At 36.3% G+C, this 26,418-nt stretch overlaps 2 protein-coding genes across 12 annotated transcripts in view; one reads left to right on the top strand and one right to left on the bottom strand.

Annotated features, from left to right (window-relative positions):
* Nucleotides 1-26,418, bottom strand: part of LOC143265178 (uncharacterized) — a 430,584-nt gene that overhangs the window by 44,846 nt on the left and 359,320 nt on the right. The window lies entirely within an intron of this gene.
* Nucleotides 1-26,418, top strand: part of KaiR1D (Kainate-type ionotropic glutamate receptor subunit 1D) — a 349,648-nt gene that overhangs the window by 272,244 nt on the left and 50,986 nt on the right. For all 11 annotated transcript variants that reach the window (XM_076535671.1, XM_076535667.1, XM_076535673.1 and 8 more), the window contains one exon: nt 12,034-12,175. In XM_076535671.1, coding sequence (XP_076391786.1) covers nt 12,034-12,175 — 142 coding nt within the window. The remainder of the gene's footprint in view (nt 1-12,033; nt 12,176-26,418) is intronic.

The raw sequence follows: 26,418 nt of genomic DNA, 5'->3' as shown, positions 1-26,418 counted from the left end.
TCTTTATAAACTTTTTTAATCAATGTGCTGATGAACATAACCTAGCATCCGTCATGTTTGTTTTAGAGAACTAACAACACTTTCGATGATAATTTTCTTCTGCAATAGTGTAATTAAATCTACTAACTATTATAGTATGAATTTTATCTTTATAATTGTATTTCATGTTACTGTCTGTAACAGACGAAGAATTTAGCGTTTAGTATTTTGAACCTTTGCATAAGTATCACATATCTTCACGTAAAATTCATACGTGCTTCTGCGTAACCATTGTACGTATTTTTCCGAGAACTAATTAACGAATTTTCAACCGATCTCATTGACTAAGTTTCACATTCGCTAAACAAACGGAATTAATATGTGACTAATTAGCTTACTGGTGTTGCTGGAAATATTAGACACATCCAGCTACTTGAAACTTGAACCAACAGTACAAATTATGCGAATACTTCACTCTCTAATTATCTGTACGATATTACGCCGTACGTTCACGTAACAATATAGCGCGTTTACAAATTAAATTTTAACCTACTGTTACGTTTAACTTCCTACTATTCTCACGTTGTGCTTCATTATAGCACGATTACGAAATCAACAGAGTTTCAGTTCATCCATTTAAAATGAATTTACGTCAAGCAAGATGGAACTGTCGTGCTTTCGTGGATGCAAGCGACGCTTCGGTTGTGATAATTAATTAAAAGGCGTACCCGAGGGTCGCTGAATGCGGAAGCAATTTAATGGAGGTCGCGATCGATGCAACCTTCTTTCGACCGATTCATTTCCGTGACGATTTTCATCCGAGAACGCTTCCGCCCGAGAAGAATCGATATCCAATCGACGATCTTGACAACGCAGCACCGAGTTTATTTTATTGTTTAACTTTTAATGATCGTCAAATGACAGAATAATGGATTTCTTGGAAATGTTGCTATGTAGTAGTCGTTTGTTATATTTCAATTTTAATTGGATATCAAGTTTAAGTTTCATGTAATTCTCCTTGGGCGTTTCAAATTTCATAGGGTCGTGGCTGACTATACACTGTTATTTCTACTGCGGAAGTAAGTGGGGTAATACGTTGATTGTGTTGAATTTTGGAGTGGTTGAAATAAAATTAAATTTTAGCATTTGGAAAATTAAAAGTTGGGGCTTTGGGAGTTTGGGAATTTGGGAATTTGACATTTTGGAAATTTGAAGTTTTGGAGATTCGAGGATTTTAGTGATTTGAGAATTTGGGAGTGTGGAAATTTTGAAAATTAGAAATGTGGAGGTGTGGGGATTTGGAGACTTCAGGATTTCAGGATTTTGGGGATTTGGGGATTTGGGGATTTGGGGATTGGGAATTGGGGGATTTGGGGATTTGGGGATTTGGGGATTTGGGGATTTGGGGATTTGGGGATTTGGGGATTTGGGGATTTGGGAATTGGGGGATTTGGGGATTTGGGGATTTGGAGAATTGGAAAATTGGGGATTTGGAAATTTGAGAATATGGAAATTTGGGAGTTGAGAATTTAACAATTTAGAAACTTCGGAATTTGAAAATTTGGAGTTCTCACCATTTCAGAATTTTATGGATTTGGAAATTTGAGAATTTGGAGATTTGACGTGTTAGTGATTTGAGCATTTGAGGATTTAAGGATTTAGGGATTTGACATATTAGGTATTTGAGAATTTGAAGAATTTGAAATTTGGAAATTTAAGAAATTTAAGAAATTGGAGAAATTTGAAAAATTTGAGAACTGAGAAATTTGAAAAAATTGAGAAGTTTGGGAAATTTGAGAAGTTTAAGAAATTTGGGAAAGTAGAAAAATTGGAGTAATTTGAGAAATTTGAGGAATTAGGAAAATTCGAGTAATTAGAAAAATTTAAGTAATTTGAGAAATTTGAGAAGTTTGAGAAATTTGAGAAAATTGAGAAATTTGGGAAAGTAGAAAAATTTGCGTACTTAGAGCAATTTGAGTAATTTGAGAAATTTGAGTAATTAGAAAAATTTGAGTAATTTGAGAAAGTAGACAAATTTGAGAATAATTAAAATTACCTATTTTGAAAATTTCGTTTCTATAAATTTCAAAGCTCCAACTTTCAAAAATCTATAAGATACTTTGCATGGAACATTAACAAAACCTCTCAAGCATCGTACCACTATCGTATACTAAGATTCAATATCAGAGTTCTCCATAAAATATCTAGTTCCATCAACATCACCATAACTCTTTCTCTTCAACACGCTCCGAACATATCATTGTCACTCCCTCCATCGATCAGTAACACCATAAATTGGTTCATCCGTGGTAAATAACTAAATCAAGCATATTAAAAGGTAAATTGTGTCATTTACCTTACGTATTCAGTAGCCGTAGCAGTACTGATCGATAGCATCAATTTCTTTACAAGAAACTGATGCATCGCGATGTAGATAGCCGAGAACACATAGTGTCGTCAGTCTCGATCATGTTTAATACGGTTTCCATGTAAATCGACGCCTACGTCCGTTTCAAGCCCGCAACAAACCGGAGATTAAATTTCTAGCGACATGCATCGAAGAATCCAGACGAGATTAGCGACACTTTTCTTTGGTCAGTGCTCTTTCGTGCCAGTCGATGATCTTTTATATCGTGTATGGCTCATTTAACAGGCAGCGGGTTTCGCATAAATTTAACTGAAAGCAGAGGAAAAAGGGAACGCAGCTCGTATCGTTAATGATACGTGGCGGTAATACCTGCCGGACAGGTTAATTGAAAATAAACGAACGGCGCGCGTGCATTTTTGATGATAAATAAATTTCATTTCGCGCCGGCTGCTGCTGCTGCTTTGATCATGGAAACCGACGGAAAAAGTAAAAGCTTGTTTTCGCACTTTTCGCTGATTCCTGAACTTTCGTGCCTTAATTGACTATTTATTGCCAAAGCTCTCTGATCGACTACCAAACTGCAAATGCAATCAAAATTTCCTTCGAACAATTATCGGTATCAGTCATTTGTATTAATTGGTTCAATCATTTTAGTCAGACTTTGTACTTAATTCTACCTTGAACGACTTTAAATCATTTTTTAATCTTAAAAAGCCATTTTTAAAATTCTTTAATTTTATGACACTGATACGAAAATAATGTGCATGTTACTGAAAGATTTATTCGAAGATATATTTATTACAATAATTTCCTTTATTAATTTTCCAAACCTTGCAAATCATACATCCTCTAATTCTTTCAATAGAAAATATTTTTGTATTGTTTTCTTATTGACATTACAAAAGTACAAAACCTCAACATATCATGTGACAAATGAATAGAGAATACACATAAATCACAGACATCATAGCTCCAACATGATTATACTAAAAAACATACTAAAAATACTAAAAATTCCATATAATTCAGTTATCATCGCAAAGATTGAATTTGAGCCATCAAGTATGTTCCAAAGCATCTCAAACATATCTCTTTCCTGGATTTTAATTTTTCTCAGTCCCGAAACTAATTTCATCCATGAAAGCTAGCGAAGTGTCCTCTTGCAAGTCGACCTTAAAGAACTGCGGGGTTAAATGGGGATATGAAGTGGCCAGGACATTTCCTTTCTCGTGATCCTAATTTCTTCTAGCTCTGAAACTAATTTCACCCGCGAAGCACGGTGAAATGTCTTCCTCGGGCTTAGTCCTGGAGAACTGTGAATGTGGACGTGGATGTAAAGTGGCCAGTAGGGATTTTTAGACGGTTCCCTAGAATTTGCATACGTTTCCATGCAAACTGCCCGCATAATATGTACATACGAGTATTAATTTTGATGAAATTCATCCACAATTTTATAATTGCTACGCTTCAAATTTTCCTAACGAATGCAGGATTATTCTAAGGTACAACTGGGATATTGTTACATGCAAGCTTTAATTTCACAGGTTTTTGTTAACTATTTTCTGTGCGATTATTTTATATAAGGCTGTTCATGTGAGAGGATGTGAGAGGATCTGAGTGTCTCAGTGGATAGTGATCTGGATGTGAGGTTTGAATGAAATGTATGTGAGGTTTGGATGAAATGGATGTGATTTTGAATTTAGTAAGTGATAAGGGTTTGGTAGATTTAGGGATTTGGATATATTGACAGTTTAGATAATTAGGTATTGAAAAGTCTATGTGTAGTATAGAAATTTGAAGATCTAGGTATATGGAGATTTAAGTATCTCAGAATCTAGAAATCTGAGATTTGGGAATTCGACAATATAAGAATCTGGGTATGCCTATCTGGGCATCTAGGTGTCTGAGAATTTGGATATATAATTACGTAGGTGTTTGGGGATTTAGATATCTGATGACATAGGTATCTGGGGATTTGGATAGTAGATGACATAGGTATCTGGGCATTTAGATAACTAGATGACTTAGGTATATGGGAATTTAGATATCTGCTAACATAGGTACCTTGGAATTAGGATATTTGATATCTTACCTATCTGGGGTTTTAGATATTTAGGAATTTAGAATTTTGATGACATAGGTATCTGGAAATTTAGATATCTAACTACTTAGGCATCTGGGAATTTAGATATCTACTAACCTGGGTACCTTGGAATTAGGATATTTGATATCTTACCTATCTGGGGTTTTAGATATTTGGGAATTTAGAATTTTGATGACATAGGTATCTGGAAATTTAGATATCTAACTACTTAGGTATCTGGGAATTTAGATATCTACTATTATAGGTACCTGGGAATTAAAATATCTGATGTCTTACCTATCTGGCGATACACATCTGATGACTTAGGTATCTAACAATATCTGAACATCTAGATACCTACCCTAATCCATATATCTAAACATGTAGAGACCTACATTTCTAAGTTTAAGATTCCAAATTTTTCTCACCTAGATATCTAAGTATCTCTAAATTAAAAAATTTAGGAACTTGAGAATGTAGATATCTAAAAATCTAAAGATGTAAATAGAAATATGTTCCTCTCTTGTAAAACAGATTTAACAGAGCGACTCATTTTATTTCTCCATCTAGGTCAAAATAACCCCATATTCGCTCCCAGAACCAGAATCTGCATAGAAAATCACGAACTACCAAATAAACATAAACTCTAAATTGAATTTAAAATAAACGAATCGATCGGTCGAGTAAAACCAAGAGCGTACCGAGATACTTAACGCGGAATGCAACTTCGACGGAATCTATGATGAAAAGAAAGTTTCTTAAAACGATCCTATCGCGTTTCGTCGATAGATATCCTCAAGAGAGAACCGTACGAATCGGTTTCTAAAGAGTTCGGTTCAGTTTGTCTCACGTAGCGGCACATTTCGAAGTGTTCCACTTTTTTTCTCCGGCGTCTTTTTTGATGGAACACTCGAGGAAAAGTTCGCTAAATATCGAAGCTCTTCTCCGCGAGTTTTCATCGGCCGATAATTAAGTTCGGTTATTTTACGGGGATCTTTCTCCTTCGATCGAACACCCGGTTCCGTCGATCTCGATGCTCGTCTCGAGAGGACATCGAAGTGCTCGAACTCGTCAGATCGATGCCAAACCGCGGAACTGTTTGACGCTCGATCGGTCGGAATTAAACGATTCGAGTGGAAAGAAAAGTCGACCCCATGCTGCGCCATTACTCGTTATCGTTTCATTCGATATCCGTGCTCGTTTCGCGTTAATTCGAAAAATTCCTGATCACCGAGATGGCTTTATTTATTAACCAGTCAATGACGCAAGCGTCGCTGCGTTTTCACGTGAATATCTCAAAGAAAAGTTTTATCGGATCGACTTCATTTACCAGGGAAATATTTCCTGAAAGAATGCACGATCAAAGTTTCCTTTCGCCACGATGAAACTTTGTTCAGTTATTTATTCCGATCTTTTTTCATTCGTTTAATTCTGATTTCCTGCGTTGTGTTAATTATATAGGTTTATATTTTTATATAAATGATGTTCATATTTCATTGTTATAAAAAGATTATCAAACAGATTGATTTATTTAGATTCATTTAGACTGTTGCAAGTTTATACAATTTTCCTACAACTAAATTCTTATTGTATAAATTAAAATTGTATTATTTATTTATATTATAATTTAAAATGATTGCAAATAAAACTCGTACATACAAGTTTTATTAGTTTCGTTACTATTATTAATTTTATTATTGCATTATTAGTTTCTTATTATTTCTGTGTGTTGTACATATTTGCAAAACTGAAAACATAGAACAAAGAGTTAAATCAAAATCAAGTATAAACCTCATTAATGAAATTTATTTTAATTTACTAAAATCGAAATTAATCAAACTGCACTTTATTATAAGCCAAATGAAAATTACCTCAATAAGCATTAAGAAAGCCGAGGCTGTCAATATTTGTCCTAAACGATTCTTTTAGTTTTCATTGTTCCATAAATTGTGCGATACGTACATGCTTATGGCGGAGCTCCAACGGCGTCGAGGGTCCAGAAAAAAGCAGAAAGAAGTGAAAAAATAGAGGAAGAGAAATCTAAACGTGGCCGCAATGAGTCGTATATCACGAACGGTCGACAATCGAAAACGATTAAATGTTGTTCCGACTCCAAGCGTCTTCCATTACGTAAAATTGCTCTATCCATTTTCTGGGGCAAACAAAATGTTTTCGCGAACATTTTGCATTCCGTTAACGAACATCGATTTGACGCATTTGACCGTTGACGAAGCGTTCGCTATGGGAATCATCTTTCTCGCGCGGAAACACGAGAAAAGGAACAGGAAGTCGCGCTATTCACGACGGCCGATTGTTTTTCAACGGCTGAAATTTCTAGGACAATTGTGCTTGGAATTTAACTTCCTTCCGTAACGACGGAAGTTTACCGGCGCTACAAAATGAATTCCAAACTATCGGAGATACGCGACCGAGTTTCAGCCGTTGTACGCTATCTGGATTTTGCTCGATACCGGCCATATTAACCTCATTCGGTATCAAATAACCATGAATTTTTGGAAATGACCCGTGATAGGCGAATAATTTTTACAGTTTTATCGACTGCTTGTTGGCAAAGCAGTTCAAGTGCTCGGTAAAATGGAGAATGAACAAGTCAGATTCCAGATTAATATTTTCCTTGAAATTCTACTTTTAAAACTGTTGAAACAGTCAGACACATTAAACCAAGCACTTAATGTGTATGTACTTTAAATTAAAAATGAACTAATTAAATTACTCTAAATTAAAAATTGTTAAAACAGTCAGATTAAACCAACTGCTGAATGCATGTGTTCTTTAAATTAAAAGTGAACTTATTATATTCCCTTGAATTAAAAATAAACTGTTAAAAAAGTCAGACATATTAAACCAAACACTGAATGCATATGTTTAAATTAAAAATAAATTTCAACACAAATATAAATTGCAACAAAGAAGTGAACATATGATTTACATCGAATAAAAGTTGTCGAAATGCTGACACTAAAGAACCCTCTAACAAATCGAAAACCTGGGACCAATTCGTCGAAACAGGAGAATTTTCATGGGTAGGCTATCCGTTTGGTCAGCTGAATGATGCGGTGGACAAATTGGATCATTCTCCCCTCGTTGACAAGCAGATACACGCATCGTGTTGAAACGTATACGAAAACGTATCCAGCAGGCGTGGCTATTATTTTCCCGTGGACGATCATCAATCTTAATACAGGACCCCGAGGATCTCATTACTCACATTGTAACAGACGCGTTGATTACCCATGTAACCATTGCTCCGACACTCATCCATCTTTTATCTGGTTCGTATCTCGACCAGAGTTACCCAGTAACTCGTTTGGACTTCGCGCTCGCGTCGATCACCAGTCAGGATTCAAAAATTCCGTCGGATTAAACATGTCCGTCGTTGACAGTGTCTTCCGGTCGTAGCCCATGCTCTCTGCGGAGCGACTATCGCGCAGGGTATATCTTGAAGAGCCATCTAGAACGGTGACGAGGCAAGTGAAGTGGCGCGAGAAGGAACTGGGGAGATAAAGGCAACTGAAAAGAAATAAGAGACGTTGCTCGGCTCACCGTTGGCTGCATCGAGCCTGTTGAGAATAGAGAACCGATGATGGTATTAAGTTGAAGCTGAAGACGAAATCTAGATCGGAGGAAAATGAAAACGACGAGACGGGGCAGGTGCTGAAACAGTGGCGTAATTCGGCGGGGGCCAAGGTGGGCTTAGTTACACCATGAATTTGGGGATTTAACTCGTAGCGATATATGGCGTGACAAGATATTGATATATTGCGTGAAGGGTGCCTGACGTGTACTACGCATGTATAATACATTGCGCAATCATATGATACGTTGATTCAATTTAGGGGTAACAATTCTCGTATTTTTCAATTTTCATGCTTGGGAATTTTGGAATTTCAGATTTTAAAGTATTTCAATTTTTAAGGTTGATGAACTTCAAATTTTTAAGTGGTATATGGAGATGGGTATACAAGAGGTATACAGGCATTGGAGAATTTGGGAATCTGGAAATTTGAGTGTGTAGGGATCCGAGAGTCAATTGATGTTGCTGTTTGGGTATATTGAAATTTAGGTAGTCTTGAGATTTAGAGGTCTAAGTGCTTAGGTATCTAGGTATGTAGGTATCCAACTGCCTAGGTATCTAATTGTCTAGGTATCTAGGTATTTATATGTATATTTAGATACGTAGGTATCAATGTATCAAGGTATTGTCAAACATCAAAACTGTAAAATCTCCACATTTCCAAATTTGATATAATGTAACCTAAGATACATTCAATGCTCCGAGTGTACAATTTAACTACTGTCAATATAATACCCACTAATCTTACAGCAACCGTTCGAACAAAAATCTTGGTTACGCCAATGTGCATAGCAACTATGGAACAGGTTCGTTTAACAAAGTCGAATCGAATCCTTATCATTCGCAATACAAACTTTATACTCCTCGTTTCTGAGGTATCGCGCGAAATAAGCTCGCAGCTTACAATGTTGGATTACCCATTCCGTATCCGGCGAGTACGTAAAAGTTCACAGGCGCGAGGAAAGCTTCGATTGCCCTCGGGAATCCTCGAGTCACGTTCCCAGGTGTACGCAGGTTTACGAGAACGCCGTAAAGCGGATGATTCGTTGCGTGCTGCTTAGTCTGTCTAGCTTCCTGTTTGTCGGCTCGAGACCTCAGATTAATCGTGCATAAAAGCGCCGGAAAAGTGGCGAATCTCATCTTCCACTTCCAACTTCCGAAACGCGAAAACCGCTGTTGAATAAAGAAATGCTGCTTTTAAATTTGCATTATATATAGCGTTATTGTGCATTTATAAATCAATGAAAATGAAGGCTATTGCAGAATTACGTTTGACTTTGGAGTTCAAGGTCAATAATTTTTATTGTCTGCTCAGAGTATGTATAAAACATTAGTGTATGTATTTTATAAATCTTCAAAAGCAACTGTTTTAAGTATGAAGCTTTGATCCAGAAAATTTACTGATATGTTCACATAGAGTCCCCATCACACCTCGATTACTAATTCATTCTATCAACAATAAAACTACCCTCTTTTTTCAAGGAATCATGACCAAGAATTCTAGTCAATATTTCTCCCAGAAACTTTCATCCTCTCAATAAGTACTACAAGACACAACCGCAAAAAGATCTGACCTTGAACTTCGAACTCAAGGTCACGATCAATTTTGCGGTATCTTTCACTCCAACCGATTCCGACATGTGCAGAAACACCGCGGCGGTTGTCATATACAATTTTCAAGCAGTCTGCACGAGCACACGTCGTGAATGGTGCTTAGGAGAACCGTGTCGCAAAGTGGACGTACATTTTTAAAGAAGCGCGACGCCACGGCGTTGTAACGCGGACCGGTGTTACCCGTACAAAGGGAATAGCTTGAAGCGGGTAGCAAGCGTGTCATCGCTTCGGGGCTGGTGAAATAAGAGGCTAGACCAAACGTGCCGAACCACGAAATTCCTGTAACCGTCGAGCGAGGCTCGCCAGACGAGAGTCCGGGATTGTTCAACGGTTCGTTATCGCCGCAAGAAACAAGTCGCCAGACAGAGAAGATTGCTATTGTGTGTTAAACGCGCTTTGGCTAGTCCACTGTGTGGTTTCGACGGGTGTGATCGTAGAAACACAATGGTTCGTGGGTCTGCAAAGGCTGGATTTACGGGGTAACGAGGCGTGTTTGGGTGACAAGATGCTGTGGCTGCGCGATGTGGTCTTTTGAGGGATGCAAAGTATTCCTTACGGTTTTGTGGCGTATTCGAGAGGCGTTTTAGGGATTCAGTTTCTTATCCGTCGCTGCACATTCTGGGTATTACTTGGACTTATGATTTGACGAGAGATGCAAAGACTAGGGTTATTATTAACCCACAATTCTATTAACAACTTGTGTTTCGAATTTAGTAGACAAATGTGGGGTTGCTGTTTCTATGCCGAAGACATTATCACATATGAGTGTGAACTTCTCAGATTTATATACCTCCATTATTTAAAGAAAAATGGAGATTGATGTCTTTATGTATTAGGGGATGTGGACACACAACAAAAAGACGTATTTTGCTACCTCACAGTAATCAGACCAATCTCTAACCTAATCTAACCCATTCATGTTCCAACGTGGAGATAACGGACCAATCAAAAAATAATCTCTCCCAAAGATTTCCCAAACAACGTTACTTTCATACAAGTAATGTGGGACAACGTATTTCGTTGTTACCGGTGTACTACTTCGTTTCATTGTTCCATATGGCGAACGCGATCGTCGTGAGTCTCTGAAGATGGCAGCTAGGCAGTCGGAACGACCAGCATAAAAGAGACTTTCCGTTAAATTATGCAAGCCGACATGAAAAATTCCCGCAATGAGCGGCAGTCCGGCTTCCAGGGGGCGCATAAGGTGATTCGCATTATCGTGCATGTTGGATGAGAGGAAGCGAGCAAGAAGCTGCTTGTGATATGAAATTTTGATCAGAAATACACGGCAGCTGAGTGTAGGTCCGGAATCGGAAGCTATTCCTCGTCTCCCGTGGGAGAGTCGTGAATAAACGCGCGCGAACAGCCTCGCGGAAACGTCAGATCCCTGCTTCATAATCAACCCTCTGATCTGATTTTTCCATTCTACTTTTTGTTTCTCTATTCTTCTATATTACCAAATTTTCCACTTTGTGATTAGCGGCGGAATTTATTTTTTGGCATACTATGATGCTTGTGACGTTTGAATTTTTGTGTAAATTTATCATGTCATGAGCAATTTTACCAAGTGTATGATGATAATACGAAAGGTTCTATCGTTCATACGTTGTAATACATATATGTTATATTACTCATATGTTATATTATTCATATGTTATGTTACCACATCTTATATTATTCATATGTTATATTACCACATGTTATATCATTCATATGTTATATTACCACAGGTTATGTCATTCATATGTTATATTACCACATGTTATATCATTCATATGTTATATTACCACAGATTATATCATTCATATGTTATATTACCACATGTTATATCATTCATATGTTATATTACCACATGTTATATTATTCATATGTTATATTACCACATGTTATATCATTCATATGTTATATTACCACAGGTTATATCATTCATATGTTATATTACCACATGTTATATTGTTCACATGTCATATTTTATCTTCACGTTATAGTGTCACGGGCTATGTTACTAGAATAGTATATCGATCTCATATCGATTCTATGTCAATTGTATATCGACTATACATCAATTCCATATTGATTGTATATGGATTGTACATCGATTTCATATGAACTGTATACTGATTTTATACCCATCATACATTTATTACAATTTCATTACACATCCAAACTCCATACCATATGTTATATCACATTTTGTCTCAAATTGTACAAAACAATGACACGTTCACTTCTACCTAACGGAAAAGTAGTTCTTGACTCGGGGAAACGCTTTTGTCGAGATTTCGCGCAGCTTTTAACATCAGAAATCAGATAGGATGGCTGGTACGCGCGAAATACTCGCGGGAGAAAAGTGTATCGCGTTCATGAATATACGCTTTGCTTCCACTGTTTCAGGCCGTTGCTGAAGCAGATAAAGAACTCGGCCGAGTCGCACATTGTACTGGATTGCTCCACCGAGAGGATTTTCGACGTGTTGAAGCAGGCACAGCAAATAGGGATGATGAGCGACTATCACAGTTACCTCATCACCTCTCTGGTGAGTCCTTTAATTAAACTCGAACGCAATTAATGCTCGTACGTCGATCACGTCTTTTATCATTGGATCGTCGTTCACCGGTTATCGGGTTTCTTTTTATAAACACCATGAATGCTCTTTTTGATCCGTCATAATTAACTACCAACATTTTCAACAAATTTATTAGCAATTTTGCTATATACATATTCACACATATTGCTGTATTCATATGTGATCGCGTTAGCGAACGGTTTCGAAGAAAAGTGCTCGCAGCCATTATAATGATTACCATCACCGTAACGGTATTGATATCTTTTTATCGATGATACTATTTCGCATAGGGTCTGCGTTTTAATTTTACTAAAAACTAACCAATACCTGGGAGTCATTAACGTAATCACAGACCTCTTACTTAACGGTACCTCATCCCGTTTTATCTGCATTATACACGGAAATGTAAAAACTCTTCTTTTTGTGATAAATTGATAGTCGAACAGTTCATGGGAAGAAAGACTTGTATTATTTACATTAAAATTATAGTGTCAGAGCAATGATAAAACATTTCTTTCCGTAATTTAGTAGTCTCCACCCTTTAAAACCGGAGGCTATGATCATAAACTTTGGCTTCAGGGTATAGGATGTGTTCCGTTTATCTTGCTTTAATATTTACACATTATTTTTGTTATTCGTTGATGTAGTCAAATTAAGAAGTAATAAATTCTTGAATAATGAATAATGTTTTAAGTCAGAAATAAAAAACGTGAATTATTTTTTCTCGTATCATCGCTGCGATATGATACGTTCGATGCATCTTTCGAGAACTTTATACGCCGACTCTTTTACGCGCCGCGAGGAGAAAAGTTGAAAAAGAAAGAATACCGGGAGACGATCGACGATATTACAACGATCGCGCCTTCGGCCATTCTGGAACAACACGTACGACGATTTCACCCCGTTCCTCTACCACCTAACCGTCCTTTTCTCTAGATTCGAATCACAGAAATCCGTGCAGACTGCTCGAAGCTCCAGGATATTCTCTTTGCGCGAACAACTACAAAGGGAACGGGTCTCTTACGTACATTAATGCAGGAACGTGATCGAGGAAATCGATGAGGAAACGAGGAACTCCGCTTCGAGTAAATACAATCGCGTATCTTCGATGTCTCTACGTTTTCAGTTTTCGAATCTGTATCGTTACGAAGTTCACTTAACCTTTTTTCTCTGCAGTTCTGAATTAATCCTTTTCCGATCGGTCTTTGCTGACCCGTCGTGTGACTCGGAATTTAAATCGAGGTTCAACCTTTTGTACTTGATGGTATTTTTATGGTTTGCAAACAGCAATTTTTTAATTTACTTGTTAAACACTTAAATGAGGTTGTTCATTTTTTTTACTAATAATTTTCACTATTATAAGTTTAACTATGTTTATCACATACGTAACTTTTTTAACGAATTAGTTAAAAAATCTTTGCTTTTTTTAATTTCGCAAAGGGTTCGTTTTTTCTCTATTATTTTCTATTCTTACGAAATTTTGCAAATATTATTTTCTAAATATTTTAAGTCATGTTATTTCCTCAAATATTTTTCTAGAACATGAAAGTCTTCTGCTTAGAAAATTACGTAAACACTTTTAGGTTATGTAGCACATTAATATGTGGACGTTTGGTTTCACGTTTATTAATCTCAGGTTACATGTGTCATTGTTTTCCTTTTCTTCATTTTCATTTTTGAATTATAAATGTTTTTTTAAGACTTATTTATATAAATTTAACGCGAGTGAAATTATAATTGTATCAAAAGATTAAATCATTCCTTCTTTCACTCTAAAGTAAAATCGTTTCTAAGGAGGTTAAGATGGGTCAGATTTGATCCTCTTAAATCTCTATTCTTGCGTGGGAATTAATCATGTTGAATGAAGTCGCATTGAATTGAATCACGTCGAATTCGATTGCGTTGATTCGAAGCGCGTTAACTTGAAACGAGCCGAATTAAAACTTGTTGATTGAAATCGTATCAATAAATTTGTGTCAAATTGAATTGCGATGAGTTGAACCGTATTCAAGCGAATTGTACCGACCTGAAAAATGAATCAGTTTATGAAGAATTGAATGAGAAACTGAATCGCATAAAATTAAAATGCGTTGAGATGAGGTTGAATTGAAATGCGTTAAGTATAATGTCGAACTACCATGTCAAATGAAAATGTATAAAATTTAATCGCAAATCAAATCGTACCGAATTAATTCGCATTGAATCAAATCGTGCTAAATAAAATCAACTCGATTCAAATCGCCCCAAATCAAATCGTACCAAATTAAATCGTGTCGAATCAAATGACACTAAATTAAATCATGTCAAATGAAATAGTACAATCAACCAGTTCCAAATGAAATTCTCCCATACTAAATCATACCTAATCGATTCGTATCGAATAGATTCGATAGATTCAGCTTAATCGTCCAACCGATCTAAACTCATCATTTCGCAAAAACTTGAAGACCGACCAGATAAAGATCAACGAACCGCCTTACCATAATGAAGTCATTAATCTCGTGAAACATAACCGTGTCCGAAGTTCTCCGGTTTTAATCGCTCTGGCAGTTGCACCAAAATCGTAAAAACATCGACGATATCGGTGTCGTGAGCAGAGCTATTACGGTGATTAATCGACAGCAACGAGCTGGCTCGCTTATCTAATTGTATCCCATCTTCCCTTAACCGTCCAGTTATCGAGCAGCATTAACCTCCATTAAACCGAATAAACTCGGCTGAAACGGTCCGATGATCGAAATCGAGTATTCGCATGGCTTGCTAAGGGCAAGAAGAAGAGAGGAACCTTTCAGGCAACGATTTCCTGTTCCGCGGCATCGTCGTCGTGGCCGCACTTAGTCGAGCGGGAAATCACAGGTTACACGAAGGGAAAAACGGTGGCGCAGATTGTTCTCTGGCTTGTAATTATAAATTATTCGTAATACGCCAGCAATTTGTAGTTCCCTCGTTCAGCGGGCTGCCTTGCAATTATTCGGTGAACGGTGCCTGTTGGAAAATAATTCGCGCCACGATCAAAAATGACGGGTGAAAGGGTGCCGTGGCGACTCGACGAAAATTGTTCCCGGTTTAGCGCTGCGAGCTTGCTCATTCGATTATTATTCAATCATCTTAATTGGGATATTAATTTTTCACTTTCAGCATCGACGTTTATTGGACTTCACTTTCATTCTTGTATTTGGGTGGATTCAGAGATGTGTTTGGATTGTTTGGATTGCGGTTATTGGGTTATTGGAATAGTTGGAAGTACGGGGATTTGGGAGGCTTAGAAGGTTGGGCATTTGGGGTTTAGGATCGTGGAAATTTGGGGATTTAGGAAGTTGGAAATTTGGAAGTTTAGGAGGGTAGGAATTTGGGGATTTAGGAAGATGGGAAGTAGAGGATTTAAGAAGTTGAGAATTTGGAGATTTAGGAAAAAGGGGAAATAAGAAATTTAGAAAATTAGGAATTGGGGATTTGTGAAATTTGGGGATTTAGGAAGTTTGGAATTGGGAAATTAGGGAAGTTAGGGATTTAGGAAGGTGTGCATTTGGGAATTTACAAAGGCGGGAATTCGGGGATTTAGGAAGATGGGTATTAGGGGATTTAGAAAGTCGAGAATTTAGGGATTCAGGAAGGTGCGAATTTAGGGATTTAAGAAGATGGAAATTAGGGGACTGAGGGAGTTAAGAATTTGGGGATTTAGGAAAATGGGAATTTAGGAAGTTGGAAATTGGGGATTTGTGGAATTTGAGGATTTGAGAAGTTTGGAATTGGAAAATTGGGGAATTTGGGAATTGGATAATTTGGGAATTTAGGAAGTTGGTAATTAGCGAATGTGGGGATTTAAGAAGTTTGGAATTGGAAAATTGGGGAATTTAGGAATATAGGAAGTTGGGAATTGGGGAATTGGATAATTTGGGAATTTAGGAAGTTGGTAATTAGAGAATATGGGGATTTAGCTAGTTTGGTATTTACAAAGTTATGGATTTAGTGATTCACAGGTTTACAAATAAGGAAATTGGATAATTGAAATATTCAGAAATATAAAAATTTCGAAATTCAGATAATAAAAATGTATAAACTCACAGAATAAAAAGTCAAAAATATAAAAGTTCAAAAATACAAAATACTCCTATGTCCAAAATCTAAAGAATGTCTCAAACTTAAAATCTAAATCTAAAGTAAAAATCTAAAATTGAAGAAAGAAACAGACAAGAAAGTTAATATTAATTGTGACATGATCTGCAAGTATCATTTAAAATATCAAATATTTTCCAAGCGAGAGAAAATCGTCTCGCTTACTTCTACTTTATCCCCGTGAAAAGCAGGAGAGAAGAGATTCTCTATACTTTCACGGTAGTTCACCGGGAAAGGTGTCTCGGGATAATTAGCAATTTATCGTTGTCCACGGTTTAGCCTTCTTCGAAGCATCGTTGACCCGGCTGGGTAATCGTGATGTACATAGGTTGCTAGCGAATCGCGGAGCCAAAGGAATCGGAAAGTTGTGTTTACTCGAGTTGTCGCCGGTTTTATGGCTTTAATTGCAATTAACGTCGCGCAAATATCTCGCCTCGTTTAATTCCACTTCGTCACTGTTAATTTTAAGAAATAGGATGCTTGTGCCACTAAAGAGAAACGCACGGAAATAGGGGGAGTTTCGTTTTGGACTTATTAGATTCTTCCGTAAAATGTCTGCTTTAAAGTATCACCAGAAATTGTTTCTAGTAGGAATTCTTCAATTTTTTTATGTGCCGTAATTCCATGCGCTATAATTTCACACATTGGAATTCCACGCGTCGTAATTCCATGCGCTATAGCTTCACACATTAGAATTCCACGCGCCATAATTCCATGCGCTATAGTTTCATATATTAAAATTCTACACATCATAATTCCACGCATTGTAATTCCACGCGTCGTAATTCCATGCGCTATAGTTTCACACATTACAATTCCATGCGTTGTAATTCCATGCCCTGCAATTCCACGCATTGTAATTCCACGTGTCGTACTTCCATGCGCTATAGTTTCATACATTAGAATTCCACGCGTCGTAATTCCATGCGTTATAGTTTCACATATTAGAATTCCACGCGTTGTAATTCCATGCGCTGCAATTCCTCGCATTGTAATTCCACGTGTCGTACTTCCATGCGCTATAGTTTCACACATTAGAATTCCACGCGTCGTAATTCCATGCGTTATAGTTTCACATATTAGAATTCCTCGTGTCGTAATTCCATGCGCTGCAATTCCACGCATTGTAATTCCACGTGTCATACTTCCATGCGCTACAGTTCCACACATTAGAATTCCACACGTTGGAATTCTACGCGTCATAATGTCACGTGCCGTAATTCCACGCCCTATAATTTCTCGCATTGTAATTCCATGCGTCGAAATCTCGCACGTTATAATTCTACGCGCTGTAATTCTTCACGTTGAAATTCCATGCGACGAAATTGAACACGTTATAATTCTTTGCACTATAGTTGCACACATTAGAATTCCACACGTTGGAATTCTACGCGTCATAATGTCACGTGCCGTAATTCCACGCGCTATAGTTTCACGCATTGTAATTTTACGCGTCGAAAACCCACACGTTATAATTTTACGCGTTGTAATTCTTCACGTTGGAATTCCATCCGATGAAATTGAACACGTTATAATTCTTTGCGCTATAGTTGCACACACGCTATAATTCCTCGTGTCGTAATTCCACGCGCTATAGTTCCGTGTGTAACATGTGGATATTTGTATTTTTTGTGCACTTTTATTGATAATTAATGGATATAGTTACCGAAAACGTTAAATACAGTTTTTTATAAAAATCAGTACTTTCGATTATTTTTAATTTTTCCCATTATTCATACAAAGCTACAACCATTTTTACAATTAAAGTAATTAAAACCTTATTGTACTCTATAATAATTCTGTATGTAGATTAAACGTATTTAGAATTCAGACATATTACAGAATTGAAAAATAGAATACATTAAAAATTTTTTAGAACGTTATCAGAATTGACAACCACCTATAATGGTTCTTAAGGAATGTTATAAATTATGCTTGATATCTAATATTTTGATATTATCGATTCGCAGTTTGTTACGATGACAATAACACCGTTTCGATTTATCTGTCAAGAGCATGCCGTAGAAACACGGACAATTACACGCTAAATCATGTTCAAACGCTTCTCCATCAGCTTATCTTTTCAAGGTAAATCCTCAAAGCAATCTCAAAGGAAATTAGCAATTTACAATTTACACAGCAGTACATGCCTCGCCAGTCGGCAATAAGTGATAAAAGGTAAATAGCCTATGTAACCCTGACGCGATTTATCTCGGTTGCGTTTACCAGATTTCAATTTAGATCCATTAAAATGTAAATTACCGACGGTATTTGTCCAGCCATTCAAAGCTGTGCGTTCTTTCTAGTCATTTGTATCCTACGGGCTAGTTTGCTATTGGACAGGGATGAAGATTTGTTGTTTCAGCGATGACCCTTTAATCATGCATTTTTAGTTTTTATATCTTTTGCTGTTCGCTGGTGGATTATAATTTGCATGTGATATTCACTCTTAGACTTTGTATGATATAAGTCGATTTTGTGTGGTGAAAGTGTATAGGAAATCGTAAGTGATACGTTTGATAAATTATAGCAATTTGTGTAATCTGTTATATTATACTGGTGTATTTGCACGTGTAAATCGTAATTTTATACGGTGTAATTCTACGCGTCAGAATTTCATGTGGTGGAATTTTACATATTGAAATTCAACGTGCTGGAATTCCACATGTCGCAATTATATGGACTGTAATTTTACGCATTCGAATTCCATATGTCGAAGTTCCACATGTTATAATTCCATATATCGTAATTCCATGCGCTATAGTTTCAGACATTAGAATTCCATGCGCCGCAATTCCACGCGCTATAATTTCACGCGTTGTAATTCCATGCGTCGAAATCCTACACGTTATAATTCCACGCGTCGAAGATCCATACACTATAATTCCATGTGTCATAATTCAATACGCTATAGTTTTACACGTTAGAATTCCACACGCCGCAATTCCACGCGCTATAATTTCACGCATTGTAATTCCATACGTCGAAATCCCACACGTTATAACTCCACGCGTCGAAAATCCACACGCTATAATTCTACGTGTCATGATACCAAACGCTATAGTTCCACCCATTAGAATTCCATGCGCCGCAATTCTACGCGTCCTAATGTCACGTGCCGTAATTCTACGCGCTATAATTTCACGCGTTGTAATTCCATGCGTCGAAATCCCACACGTTATAACTCCACGCGTCGAAGATCCACACACTATAATTCCATGTGTCATGTTTCCAAACGCTATAGTTCCACCCATTAGAATTCCACGCGCCGCAATTCCACGCGTCGTAATCTCACGTGCCGTAATTTCACGGTTTATAATTTCACGCATCGTAATTCCACGCATCGAAATCCTACACATTATAATTCTACGCGCTTTAATTCTTCGCGTTGGAATTTCACGCGACGAAATTGCACACGTTATAATTCCATGCGTTGAAAATCCACACGCTCTAACTCCTTCTGTCGTAATTCTATGCGCTATAGTTCCACAAATTAGAATTCCACGCGTTGGAATTCCGCGTGCCGTAATTCCATACGTTATAATTTCGCACATTAGAATTACATACGTTGTAATCCCACGCATCGTAGATATTGTCATGTGTTATAATCCCAGGCGACGTAAGTCTACGAATCATAATTTCACGCGTTGTAGTTTGACACGTAGTAAGTCCAGGCATCATATTTTCATGGGTTGCAGTTTGACGCGTAGGAAGTCCGCGCATCATAATTTCATGCGTTGTAGTTTGACGCGTAACAAATCCACCCGTTATAATTTCACTCGTGGTAACTACAAGACTTATTATTCCCCGCGTTACAGTTCCATTCGCTATAATTTTTTATATACTCATTTCATGTGATTTCATTTCTTTCGTGTCTGTTATTAAAAAATATATTGATGCGTCTTATACTGAACAATGTAACAAAGAACAGAGGTTTCCATTAAATTAAAGTGTTCAAAATTCTTGAAGTATTAAAAAATAATCTATTAAATTAATATACTTGAATCCAACTTAAAATAATAGTTAGATAATACCTATTATATTAAATACTGTAATAGGTCAAAAACAAAATTCATAACACTTCTTCCTTTTTATATACAATTATTTTACGAATAAAACGAAATACAATAAATGTACATATAATTCGCAGATACAATTGTACATCATTTTACATATTTCTAAGTATTTATTAGCCTTACATATGTACTCTAGATCGAACGAGTTCTATAAAAATCAGAATTTTAAAACGAATTAATGTATAACATGCTTGACTGATTATAATTGTCCAGACATTGTCAATAATCCAAACCTAATCCAACTCGGTCTGCTTGATCCAACATAAATCGAAACTCAAACCCCGTCGTTTACAGAGTTCTAATCGTTCGATAGTGTAACGGACTGTAACGAGTTAAATCGTTTGAATAAAATGCGCCGAATCTGGAAGATAATTGCCAAGGCGATATATTATGTTCTTCCAAAGAACGAACGTGGCGGATGATTTAATGCCTCGCGAAGAATCTCGGCGATATTAAGAGCAGGATATTCCGTGACATCAAAGAAGAATGAACGGCGAAAGGAATTAATTATGACGAATATCGCGTGATTTCTGCGGCACTTAAACACAGTCCGAATGGAATATTGTCTACACCGTGTGGACGACGTGTTTGAAAGCTATTTATTTTCATTTATATCGTTTATCCAGCCAGCTGGCTAGGGAATCTCCCTTCATCCATCAAGCTGATCTCATTAAGAAGGCGATCAGAAAAGTTCGCTGACGTTCGCTTAACGACAAACGAAATTAATGGGATTCTAATTGTTAAGAATTTAATTGCCGGCTCAGAGACCGATCGATCAAGAGAAATGATGCGATCGGATCTCGTTAATTTTCCCTGTCAATTCAGCCGGAAAAATGTTAATTAATCGAGCAGTGTAGCTTATGTTTAATGAGTACATTTGAATGGTTTTTTTTGGGCGATTTAGGGATTTGCGGAATTGGAGATTTAGGAAGTTAGGAATTTAGAGATTTAGGGATTTAGGGATTTAGGGATTTGGGGATTCGGGGATACGAGAATTTAGGAATTTGAAAATTTGGAAAATTTGAAATTTGGAAATTAGAGAAATTTGGGGAATGAGGATTTGGGAATTTAGGAATTTAGCGATTTAGAGATTCGGGGATTTGAAAATTTAGAAATTAGAAAATTTGGAAAAGTTGAAATTTGGAAATTTGAGAAATTAGATGAATGAAGATTTGGATATTTGAGAATTTGGGGATTTAGGGATTTGGGGATTTGAGAGTTTGGGCATTTAGAAATTTAAAAATTTGAGAATCTGCAAAATTTGAGATTTAGAAATTTGAAAAATTGGGGAATTGAGAATTTGAGGACGAGGAGATTTGGAGATACAGAGATTCGGGGATTTAGAGCTTTGGGAATTTGAGGGTTTGGGCATTTAGAAATTTATTGAATTTGAGATTTTGAAGAATTTGAAATTAGGAAATTTGAGAGGTTTGAGAAATATGAGAAATTTGTGAAATTTGAGAAATTTGAGAAATTTGGAAAACTTGAGAAATTTGAGAAATTATGGATTTGGGTATTCGGACATTGAAAATTAGAAAATTTGCAAATTGTATCTTTTAAATTTCGAAAATTTCAAGACTAGACTATATAATTTGACATTCTAAATATTCAGAGAAACAAGAATTTCAAAACTGGAAAACTGCAAAACTTGCACATCTAATTTAACAATTTACAAATTGACTCCACTTACAATTCATGAATTTCTAAATTACTCATCCATTTACTTTCACTCTCCTCAAGCACGCAACTCTCAAATAAATCATACTGAATCTGCATAAACGACCACATAGTTATAATTCTTCACACCACTGAATACTTTGAATTCTCATCATCAGATAATCCACTTATCGCCACTTACCATATTTCTATGTAGAATACAGAGCATCACAACTGATCGATAGCGAACTTATTACGATATCATCTCTGCAACCACAGAATTTTACCGCTTCCGTTCCCATCGATCAAATAAAATTCGCACAAAGATTTACGCGGCCGTTAATTCGTACAGAGGATTCTCGACCATGAAAAAACAACGTCCGATTCCACCATTTTCTGAATTTATTAACGCAATTTTTCTCCCGGTGCCAACACAATATTTTCGTGAACACGTTTCGATGGATATGAAACTTGAACGTCGGTTGGAACGAATTACGTCGAATGTTTTGTTGGCAGCCATTCAACATGATTCGAAAGTCGCTCGATAGATATTTTCTGTTAAAGATGACGACTGAGATGGGTTTAATACATGTTTGAGATTGAAAATATAAGGATTTTGTAAAATATAAGGAAGGATTTCAGCAGATATAAGGAGGTGTTATTTTTCCCCAAAGGAAGTTTCCCCAAATTCCCACATCTCCAAATTCCCACATCTCCAAATTCCCACATCCCCAAATTCCTACGTCCCAAAATTCCCACATCCCCAAATTCCCACATCTCCAAATTCCCACATCTTCAAATTCCCACATCCCCAAATTCCCACGTCTCAAAATTCCCACATCGCCAAGTTCCCACATTTCCAAATTCCCACATCTCCAAATTTCCATATCCCGAAGTTTCTACGTCTCCAAATTCCCACATCCCCAAATTCTCACGTTCCAAAATTCGCACATCTCCAAATTCCCACATCCCAAAGTTTCCACGTTTCCAAATTTCCACATCCCAAAATTCTCACATTCTTAAATTCCCACATCCCCAAATTCCCACATCTCCAAATTCCCACATCTTCAAATTCCCACATCCCCAAATTCCCACGTCCCAAAATTCCCACATACTCAAATTCCCACATCGCCAAATTCCCACATTTCCAAATTCCCACATCTCCAAATTTCCATATCCCGAAGTTTCTACGTCTCCAAATTCCCACATCCCCAAATTCCCACGTTCCAAAATTCGTACATCTCCAAATTCCCACATCCCAAAGTTTCCACGTTTCCAAATTTCCACATCCCCAAATTATCACATCCTTATATTTCCACATTCCCAAATTCCCATGTGCCAAATTTCTTAAAACCCCACCTTCCTAAATTACTCAATTCCCAAATTTAAAAATTCCCAGGTTCCATCGCATTTACAATTGTCATAAACACCTTCTCTTTCGTGATCAAATATCAAAACATCAACAAGAACACATTTACAAGAAATTGACCATTTTGTCCATGAAAAATCGTGCTTTTTCTCAAGCCATGTTTTCACAATCATTTCATTAATCTCGAATGTCAAACAGGGGACAGAAAATGCTTTAAAAGTTTGATACATGAAAGGGAGCGTCCCTTTTGGGAGAACTTTCGTAGGAATAGTACTTGGACAGCGAGTCAACCACCGATCGATAGCTATCATTTTTCGTGATTTACGTGCTTCTACACGTTCCACATACGTAATTCCCACTTGTCTTACCGCGACAGGACATCTTCTTGGATAAAAATATCGCGAACGCGTTTTGAATACGGAACACACCCATCAGCGGGGGAGTTTGTGACGTCTGAAGGAAAGTGGTGGATTTAGAATGTGTCGTTTTGTCACTTGCAACCTAGATATTAGCCTCGTTCAATGTTACAGAGATGGTTCGATAAGTAATGCATTTTAGTATAAGAATGTAGTAGACAAATTAGTACAATTTTTTGTAGATTATTCTGTATCGTGATGTTGATATCCACAAGTTCTGTTTTCAAGGTTTAGGAACTTGCGTAATTTAGAATTTTAGAGTTTGAAGATTTGGAAAGTTGGGAATTGGGGGATTTGAGGGTTTCAGAAGTTGAGAATTTGGGGATTCGAGAATTTGAAAATTGGAGTGTTTGAGAATTTGGGGATTTTAGGGTTTGAGAATGTGAGAATTTGGAGATTTGAGGAGTTAAGGATTTGGGGTTTGAAAATTTGGGTATTTAAGAATTTGGGGATTTGAAGGTTTGAGAGTGTGAGAATTTGGGGATTCGAGAATTTGAAGATTGGAGTGTTTGAGAATTTGGGGATTTTAGGGTTTGAGAATGTGAGAATTTGGAGATTTGAGGAGTTAAGGATTTGGGGTTTGAAAATTTGGGTATTTAAGAATTTGGGGATTTGAAGGTTTGAGAGTGTGAGAATTTGGGGATTTGAGAGTTTGAGAGTGTGAGAATTTGGAGATTTGAAGATTTGAGAGTTTGAGAATTTGGGGTTTGACAATTTGGGTATTTAAGAATTTGGGGATTTGAAGCTTTGAAAGTGTGAGAATTTAGAGATTTGAGGATTTGCGAGTTTGACAATTTGGGTATTTGAGAATTTGGGGATTTGTGAATTTGGGGATTTGTGAATTTGGGGATTTGTGAATTTGGGGATTTGTGAATTTGGGGATTTGTGAATTTGGGGATTTGTGAATTTGGGGATTTGTGAATTTGGGGATTTGTGAATTTGGGGATTTGTGAATTTGGGGATTTGTGAATTTGGGGATTTGTGAATTTGGGGATTTGTGAATTTGGGGATTTGTGAATTTGTGAATTTGGGGATTTGTGAATTTGTGAATTTTTAAATTTGTGAATTAAGTAATTTAGGAAAATGGGATTTTGAGGAATTAGGCACTTGGAAATTTGGAAATTTCAGGTATATGTTTTGGTGTTACTGGTTGAATCAGTCACGTCTGAATTTCAACAAAATTTGATTCTATTTTGATTTTTAAATTTGCGTCTATCTTTTCGCATGATCAATATTATCTTTTCAAGTAGAACCTTGTCGTATTCTCTTACAAGAACATGTCAGAACGCTATATCGAGTGACTTCAATTTATTTAAAAGTATCTGAACTTATAATTACAATGATAAAACTAAATACTATTATAATCACATAATAATTTATCACTGAATAAAATAATTTGTTGATAAAAAAATAATTTCTATAAGGATCTCACTCAACCATGTGCCAATTACGTTTACCCTAATAAAATAAGTGAATTACAAAACTGTTTGAAAATTTTGTTTCTTCAAACATTTCAACATTATTTTTGTTCGAAATTACAAACGCTTGCACTTTCAATGTTCCACAAGTATTCGTCCCTGTGGCAGAGGACTATGAATTTATTCATTTTATTTGCATTTCAATTTAATTCCCTCATTTCTTCTCGTGTCTGCAGCTACTTTCTCAGCCGCTCGACAATTACGATGGCGGAAGAAGGGCGTTTACATTAGGCAATTTTTGATTGGCCAATAAAATCGATCAACCGAAATCATTTGTGTAAACCTTCACTTAATCTTGAATTAGACTTTTGATAATTTCATTCGAAGCTGCTACTTTGTACGTTTTTTGTTTCTTTTGAATTATTAATTCTACTCGATCATGTGTCTTAATGCAGTACTGATCATGTATATTATAGGAACACTGATTTATAACAATTAATATTCATAATTTTTTACATTTTGTTACATAATTTTGTATCTTTCGTTCTTATAATATTAATTCATCTTAATTTTCGTTTAATCAAAATCCTAATATTTTTGTACGTATCAGCAACGTTTTTATTTACATTTGTTTTATGAAAAATTATTTAGTCTAGAAAATTATCAGTCTAACAAACTGATTGTAATTTATATAGGAAACATTTTTAACCAGACATTAATAAAGATAACCAAGAACAGTAAAAATGTGAAAAGACAAATCCATAAGCTTCGTTTACACAATACATGTCTATATCAATGTTAGATTATGCCTACCAAAAAACGACAATAAGATTATAGGATATTAAATATAATATTCAAACTTTTACATTGAATAAAATCTTTCGTGATGCATACATTAACAGTTACATTATCCATCAAGTTATACGATTATCATATGTAGAAGAAAACTATAAATTATTATCAGCTCTAAAGCGTGACGTTATAAAAGATGCCTCACTTCCAGCACGACTATTAATAACACGATACAGAATATTATACAAATTTATTGCAAACGTATTGCTAACGATAAAACATAACGTCCTAACAAATAATAAAGCAAGGTTATGAAAATAAACTAAAATTTAACACCACACTTTTATTACACGGTAAACCTTTCATTCGT

Source organism: Megachile rotundata, chromosome 9 (assembly GCF_050947335.1).
Source record: "Megachile rotundata isolate GNS110a chromosome 9, iyMegRotu1, whole genome shotgun sequence".
In the NCBI taxonomy this organism is placed as follows: domain Eukaryota; kingdom Metazoa; phylum Arthropoda; class Insecta; order Hymenoptera; family Megachilidae; genus Megachile; species Megachile rotundata.
This window is presented reverse-complemented; position numbering and strand designations above follow the sequence as displayed.